The sequence below is a fragment of the Amblyomma americanum genome, chromosome 1 (assembly GCF_052857255.1).
Source record: "Amblyomma americanum isolate KBUSLIRL-KWMA chromosome 1, ASM5285725v1, whole genome shotgun sequence".
NCBI classification, from domain to species: Eukaryota; Metazoa; Arthropoda; class Arachnida; order Ixodida; family Ixodidae; genus Amblyomma; species Amblyomma americanum.
The window spans coordinates 263,632,268-263,640,429 of NC_135497.1; the positions used below are offsets into that span (position 1 = coordinate 263,632,268).

The 8,162-nt window shown below is 48.1% G+C and overlaps 1 protein-coding gene across 1 annotated transcript in view; it reads left to right on the plus strand.

Moving 5' to 3' along the window:
- The window catches only part of LOC144096820 (uncharacterized), a 14,635-nt gene extending 10,224 nt beyond the window's left edge, over positions 1–4,411 (plus strand). Inside the window, exons 2-3 of the mRNA XM_077629689.1 lie at positions 2,087–2,176; positions 3,986–4,411. Coding sequence (XP_077485815.1) covers positions 2,087–2,176; positions 3,986–4,210 — 315 coding nt within the window. The 3' untranslated portion in view covers positions 4,211–4,411. The remainder of the gene's footprint in view (positions 1–2,086; positions 2,177–3,985) is intronic.
- Positions 4,412–8,162: the final 3,751 nt, after the last annotated feature.

The following is an 8,162-nucleotide window of genomic DNA, read 5'->3' on the forward strand; positions in this document are numbered from 1 at the left end:
AAGCCGAAGCCTGTAGAGTGTTTCAGTTGCCGCCTTTCTGCTGCTAACGTGTATATCCGTGGCCTATTCATCAGGAAAGAAAAGGAAAAAAAAATTTCAGAACGGCAGCTAGCCGGTTTCATGCCCCAGTTTTTGGCGTTGGTACCCTCGTGTGCGGCGTCGGTGGAAAGGCTGCACTTTCTTACAGGATACTACGAGTAACCGGCTTTCCCTTCCCCTGACCCTTTATTTCGCCTTGTTTGGTATCGCATGGGTGTTGCGTATGCGAATGTATTTGTACTACGAATCACTTAACGGTTTGCCTTATCGCGTGACTTAAGTTTCGTCTCACTTCTGGACGAAAAATTGGGGAAATGAAGCACAATTGGAAAATGCGCGCGTTTAAATAAGGTCGAGACAACTGTGCCAGCAGCAGCAAAATATCCCGCAGGGAACATTGCCGGCAGTTTGACCCGATTGCCTGATTCTGGTCACATCACAGCACACAGCCGATGAAACGAGACTGGCGGAATTATCTTTTTCCAGCTGTTTTTCTGGCAGAATACCCTGCACAAAAAGCGGCCGGCTGACGGATATCAAACCTAGCCCCACTAATCTCACAATGCTCCAGAGGAAACGCATATTGATTTGTCCTGATTGATTGATTGAGTTAGTGATTGACTGATTGGACAACTTTTAAGTTTCATCAAAAAAGACGTTTCTCCCCGTTTGGAGGCTCGCACTGTGGTCTTCTGAAGAAATCAATTAAGAGCCTTGCAGGACCACCGAAAACGGAAGTTCTTTGTGCGAGAGCGAGCGCCGGCGCCACCTAAAGGTGCCGCGGTTCGAAGGGGCTTTGGACGGCGTGGGGAGAGTTCAGTTGTACTCCGGACGCCGAACGACGAGCAGCTAGCTCCGCTGACTGCTAGAACGCTCCGGGAGATGTGCAGTTGTTGGCTATTGGTGCTTTCTACTTACTCTAAATAAATTCAGTGAGTTAAGTTTTCATGAACTGGATCAAGTGTGATAATTTATGATTAGGCCATCGAGCAGCCGCAGTGGCGCACAGTTACAACACTAATCGCAATGAAGAATCACACTGATTGCCACTCTGAAAAATAGAATACAGAAAAATCGTTCGCTTTTTCTTTACAGCGCTTCATGCGGTGACACCAGGACGTGTCGAGAGCAGAGATTGATTGATTGAATAACTTTTATTTCCATCAGAAAAGACGTTTCTCCCCACCACCGGCACGCAGCACTGCGAGACGGGGAGTTGCGCGTCCGCGGTTAGAGGCTGGTTGGCAGTCCTTGACTGGTAGCGGCCTCTTCCGCCGGATAGATGGTGGTGCGCTGGAGCTCAGGGTCCGGGATTCTTAGCATAGACTCCCAGGCTTATCTACTATCAATAATTTTGCCCGCTCCGGGAGAATATGGGCACTCCAAAATTATGGGGTCGAGGGTCCTACTTTTGGCATGTATTAAAAAAATACAATCCTTCTCGAGGGCGGCTGCGTTTGTCACATGATCACAGCGAGCTAATTAGACGGCACTGCCGACATTGTTTTTCAGGGGGTACTGCCAGCTTCCGGTAATATATAGCCACTTTCTTTATTTGGGCATGCCCAATAAATGCCGAAAGCAAGTAGCCTTATTGTTTCTTTTTCGTGCTGCAGCTGCTCGCAACGCTGGATAATTTCTACAATGAATCAGTTGCGTTTATGCTAATTACAGTTTTTCTCATGTTAATGCTAATTAGTTCGCCTTATACGGTTCTGGCTAAGAGTAGTGGGTGGATCTTGCCTGATGCCGCCATCTAGTAGCTATCATGGCCAGGTTGATGGTGGACCGGCAGACCATATATAGCGCGCGCGCTCATTACAGGGCTCTTCACGACTGGACAGCACTGCTTTGCAGATGTAAGGGTGTCATTTGTGGAATGTACTTGTTTTGTATATTTGCTAATATTCTCAATGTACTTTTTCCTTTTTTTTTTCATGAACGTGCGTTAGCCTTGCTAGCTAGGGCACCCATCGGACTACTAAGAAATTGCTTGCAAATCGTGGCTCGTGTCCAACTCCTGCCTTGTTTTTCAATTTCATTGCAGTGCTACAGATGCTACAAACGCACCAACTTCTGGCACTGGACCAGTTCTACCTGCGTCATTGTCTCTACTCAGACAGAAACAGTGCCTGAGGTAAGCCTGACGAATCGCGAGCAAAATCGCTGATACGCCATCGCGTTCAAGCACTACAGACTGTTAGCAGATACACACCGGAAGGTGCAAGGAGGTTGATCGGGCCGTAAAGACAACAAATCAGGGCCATATATCAGTTCCAGAGCCCCCCTTCAAGGGCAATGTCCCTCCGTTAGTCAGTTGTATCCTTCTATAGGACAATTCTGCCTCCCTATGTTCTGAGTGTGTGAGGGTCAGAGATGCCGGAGGACGTCGAATAGCGACAGAAGTACGTTTGGAGGTCAAGAATCGCACATTCGGCAGAACTGGTGCTCACCCTCTATGGAGGCCTGAATAGGAGCTCAAATCTATCTCCATGAATTCCCCCGCTGTTCCAACTCCTCTTTAGCCTTCAGCTCTCACAACCAGTTCCCAATAAACAAATTTCCTTTCCCTGCATCGCATCTTGCTCATCTTTTCTAAGGCAGAGTAAGGGAATCTTCCCGGACACGCTACCCGGTAATGTGGTTTATCTCGGGTAGCTTCTTCTCTTCGTTTATATTTTCACCTACAGGTGTAACAATTACTATTGTCCTCCCTTAATAATAATTGGTTTTGGGGGAAAGGAAATGGCGCAGCATCTGTCTCGTATATCGTTGGATACCTGAACCGCGCCTTAAGGGAAGGGATAAAGGAAGGAGTGAAAGAAGAAAGAAAGAGGTGCCCTAGTGGAGGGCTGCGCAATAATTTCGACCACCTGGGGATCTTTAACGTGCACTGACATCGCACAGCACACAGGCGCCTTAGTGTTTTGCCTCCATAAAAACGCAGCCGCTGCGGTCGCGTGTCAACCAGGCAACTCCAGATCTGTAGCCGAGCGCCCTAACCACTGAACCACCGCGGCGGGTAATTGTCCTCTCTTATAGACATGTTAATTAACATATAATATTGCTTTGATGCTTTTGTGAGAAAGCGGTGCAGGTGGAGGCCTACTATTTTTTTATTTTTTTATGGCAGCCACAACACACTGTTACTACATAGTAAAGCCCATTATACTTTGCGACACGGGCCGGGGAACTTAATTTTCATTAATTTATCCATCCCATCGTAGTATCTACCACTGCACTGTATGTATCTCCATGAGCCATTCAGTGACCACGGCTGGCGTGGGCAGCCCTACCCTGACACTAAAAGAATAGTCCCGCTCACAGCGCTATGAGCACGCGAGACACGGGTTGCTTTAAACAGCCTCTGTAAAAGCTCCTTCTGTGGGTCTCAATTCTGCTTTTGCAGAGTGCCCTGAAGACTCGGACGTAATTGAAACTCATGCCGAGACTCATACCTTGACGTTTGAGTTTCGTGCATAAAAACTCTGCGTGTTCGGTGCTTTGTTTGCATTTTGACACCACCTGCTTCATTGTTGATGTTGTATTGGTGCTTAGTGAGCAGTGAATCGGGAAGCGCTGCTGCTTTAAAGGGCGGCTCTTCATAAGAAATACATATTGCTGCAAACAAATCTTATGTTTCTTTTTATATTCTTATCGCCGTCGTCACGCGGCTTTTATCAGTCTCTCTTCGTTTTGCGCCATGGAGATTGGGGTCTGATCCTGGCCGCGGCGGCCGTATTTTGAATGGAAGTGAAATGCACAAGGCGCCCCTGCTCTGTGCGGTGTCAGTGCACGTAAGAACCTCAGGCGGTCTCGTCTACATTAATTCAGAGCCCGCCACTATACGGCGTCCCTCTTAGCCCATGCGTCAGTTTCGTATGTTAGACACCACAATTTATAACTCGTTTGCAGCAGCCAACTAATCTAATTTATTCTTTCGCAGTTCTCGCTGTGGAGATATCTCGGCACACGGGAGCTTGCCGATGTGGAAATAGTCGTGCACTGGGAACACGCTCCCGAACAGCACGCATCTTTCAAAGCGCATCGCATGATCCTGGCCCTGCAGAACGTCGTCTTCAGGGCCATGTTTTTTGGGCACTTCGCCAGAGAAGATCGCCTCACTATTATGGACATGCATCCGGACGGCGTTGAAGGGCTGCTACGGTAGAACCTCCCTTCGCTCACGCTTCATTTATGAATTTTGCTCAAAAGCACTTGACGGCCTGTAATTCGTATTACATGCAGAAATATAAGCTTGATTCTATTGCAGTCTATTCTAACGACATCTGTAGAGGGGCCATCGAATTAACATGCAAGTAAAGAGGGGAATGCGATAAGTTAACACTTCATCACTAAAACAAAATTTGAAATGCCACCTAAGAAACCAAACATAGAAAATACCGAGAAAGAGAAGAGTATCAGGTCTCTGTGCTGTGCGTTAGGCGCCAAACAAGGCGAAGTACGGCTCTGAACCCTGAGTCCTCCAAGCCTGCTTGACCTGCGGCCCACACACTGGACTCATCCACAGTTACCATACTGATTCTATGAGACTTAAGCTCGCTGCCTGCTCTGTTATTCTCTCTAACGGCCCTGCTGTGATCGTCCGCAGGCATCCCTATTAAAAGTTGTAAGGTCACGTGATGACGTTCTCCATTACACTGCCATTAACAGCCATAGATTTTTGTCGTGTCCGAATCCATGCATGTTCCAACCAGCAAATGTCGCATTCATAACTTGGTTAAAGGATTACTTATTGGAAAGGTCTTTTTCCTTGGCGATATTTAATCAAGGGAACGACGTTTGTGCGAACGGCCTGCTTGTTTGAACGCTAATTCCATAGCATGCTGGTTACGGTACCCTGCCACCCAGAAACCATTACTGCACACAACCAGAGCTTTGCCTTTATGTTTTATCGCAATAGACTACAGGAAGCGTTTCCTGCTTCTCACTCAAATAAGAATAAAGTGGGACGATTCTGTTACACTTTTGCTTTTGTAGGACGACAACGGGTCCTATTATGCTCACCTGCTCTGCGACGCAGGTATTTCTACAGTAAACAGCTCCAGGTGGAAAGCGTTCACCAGGCGACCTGCACCCGCCGCGCTGCAGTCAAATACATGGTGCCTGAATTGGCAGCCAGGTGCGTCGCATACGTGGAGCGCTATATGGAGCCCGATGACGTATGTCCGTTTCTGGACTACATCCTGACGATGTGCGAAGACGGCGTGGACGGGTCCTCCAAGGCCGTCCTCCACAACAATGGCCTCTTCGTTCTCGCGTCGAAGACGTTCGAATCCTGCCTGCACTACACCGCGAACTACATTCTCGACAACGTGCACAATGCACCCGAGATGTCGGTGCTGCAAGCCGTCCACGCCTGCGGCCGCAGGCAGTGTCTCGAGAGAGGCAAGGTTGACAGAGAGCCAGCTGGCCTCCGTTCCCCGGTGCGGCCTTTCTTCCTCAAGCTCCGGTTTCTCGTGCTCACGGTGACCGAGTTTGTTCGCGGTCCTAACGTGTGGGGTATGCTGAACGCCGGGGAATCTCTGGCCATCCTTTGCAACATCATCGAGGGGGACTCGCTGCCCATGCCGGCTGATTTCTGCACCGTACGCACACAGCGCGTTTAGTGGCGGAGTCCGTTGATGGCACTCCCCGGTGCAAGTCGGCTTTGTGAACAAAACGCCGTTTCAATCAGAAAAGCAAGGACATGTAATTTACAGTCACTGAAATTAGTGCTTGGAACGGAAACGCGACCTTCGACGAGGCCTGCTTGATTAGTGCTTTGACATTTTCTCGAATTTTCGCCTTCAACGTTCGTTTCGCATTGTAAAATGTCTTAGCGACTAAAACAATATGAATCAAGAAAGCGGGCTAAACGTTTTTGTTCCTTAAATCTTGGTACCGCAGTTGAATCTCACTCGGTCATTAGATATATTTTGTTTAGCACTCGTGCCTCATCGTGTTCATAATTGTCCGGCTGCATCGTTAAGCTGTTTTTCAATAAAATTTCGAAGACACCCAGTATGGAAACTGGGGACCAGTTAGTTGATGGTGATTTAGTGGACAGAGTGAGAGTGCGAGAAATATGAGGATGAGAAGCACTGACCCAAGCGCGGTGTGTCTGTCGTCTCGTCCTTTTTTATGCGCTGCCTTTTTTTCCCATGTAATGCCACATGCGTGGTCCAAAAGCTTTTTCCAGGCGACATTAAGAAAATTCTCTAGCAGTGGTGCCGGGTTGAACAAAGCCCTGGCATTACTTGCCTTCTTGAACTCTAATCCTGTCTTCGTGTTCTGCGTGGCTGCCGCCGAATCGGACACAACTTTCTGCGCCATCTCCCAGCACGGGCTGTCCTTAAGGAGCAATGACGTGATAATTGCAGCAACATGTGCTGCTACATGAGGCTGTGGGATGAGCACGTTGCCCTCGTCGAAGTGGGTCGTGGTGAATACATACTGATCTTGGGAGTTCTACTTGAAGCTTTGGGTGTTGGAATAGGTGTAATGTTACTTAGATCGTCGGCGCAGAATAAAAGAAAGTAATGCTGCAACCCAATTTTTGAAAATTTATTTTAATTATCGCCGCCACGGTGGCTCAGTGATTATGGCGCTCGGCTGCTAACCCGAAAGACGCGGGTTCAATCCGGGAGCGGCGGAAGAATTTCGATGAAGGCGAAATTCTATGCGGTGTGAAACGGTGTCTCATTATTCGTGCGTACGTGAGAAGGGCAAAAAAACAACAGGAAACCGATCGTCAACGGAGTTCTGTTGCGTTCCATTTAGTGTGCCTTCTCGACGGAAAGTCCTCACAGTGCTGTCTTCTCCCATCTCAGGAAACAAGACTCCGGAGAGCGCTAAAGACCAATAACCTGAGCACGAAAAAGAAAGCGTGTCTGCGGCCATGGTTGTTTGTTCGAATAAGTTCACTCGGTAGGACCACTTTCTTCCTGGTAGTTATGAGTTTACCTTCTGAGCACTGTTTAATGTCGCATAGTTGTCCTGTGATCAAATTTCGAACTATTCTCCAAGGAACAACCTGGGATGTCGTATAGAGCTCAGAAAATTCTGATGAAGCGTATAATTTCTTGTCTCTTTCTAAACGCGTATCTCGAATCATTTATTTCAGTCCCTAAGCAAAAACGAACAATCATGCAGGACAACAGCATGGGCGAACACTGGGCGAAAATTGGCAAACATTGGCATGAACGGCGGTCCTACATTGGCATTTAGGCAAAGCGCTACCACTTTGACACATTGGTCTCACTTTCAGGCCAGTTTTGGGCCAACGTTCGGCCAATCTAGGGGCCAACGCAGGCCTGGCGTTCGTTCCGCGACATGGGCCTGTAAAGGCCTCGAATTGGCTTTCTAGATTTCGAACACTGGCATCCAGCTTTCAAACATTAACAGCCAGCTTTCAAACACTTGTATCCTGCTTTCGACAATTGGCACATGCAACATAACCCATTGCCCAATGACTGGAACTGTGTATGTACCATTACACCTAGCAAATATTCATAAATGAGGGCGCCTAATAATTCCGGAAAAAGACCGGTTTATTGCATCCAGTTGCAAGGATCACGCTTCTAGCGCACGCAGAATGGCTTGCGCTGCTACAAGTAATCCTGGGAATTAATGGAAAGGAGGACCCAAGAGCACGGTGGCAGAGGCTGGGGGAAAAAATTAATTTTTTCATATTACATGAAAGTGCATACACAATGTAGCTTTCCGAGGTAACAAAGAGCCAAATGCGGAGCATTGGGAGGACCGGCTAACCAGCAGTCAGCTCAAGGTCCAAAGAGACCTAGTGAGCCACGCATGCCCGATGGCCACGGACAGTGACGCCTTGGACTAGGGGCGCCAACCACGCTCAGCCTGGAAGACATCGGCAATCTTCGGGCAAGCAGCAAGACTCCTTTATTAGAGCAATAAAGTTTATTCACTCACTTATTTTCAAGTGGGCTGCGTGCTGATGATTCAGGTTGGACAACACAGCTCGACAAGATGCTGTAGAACGGCTAAGACATCTATAAAGTGCTTAACGGAGCTGTCCTCCTGTGAACTGATCAGTTATATCTGAAGCAAGTGTTGCACTCCTCTTGCAAGACGACTCTTCCACTGCACTC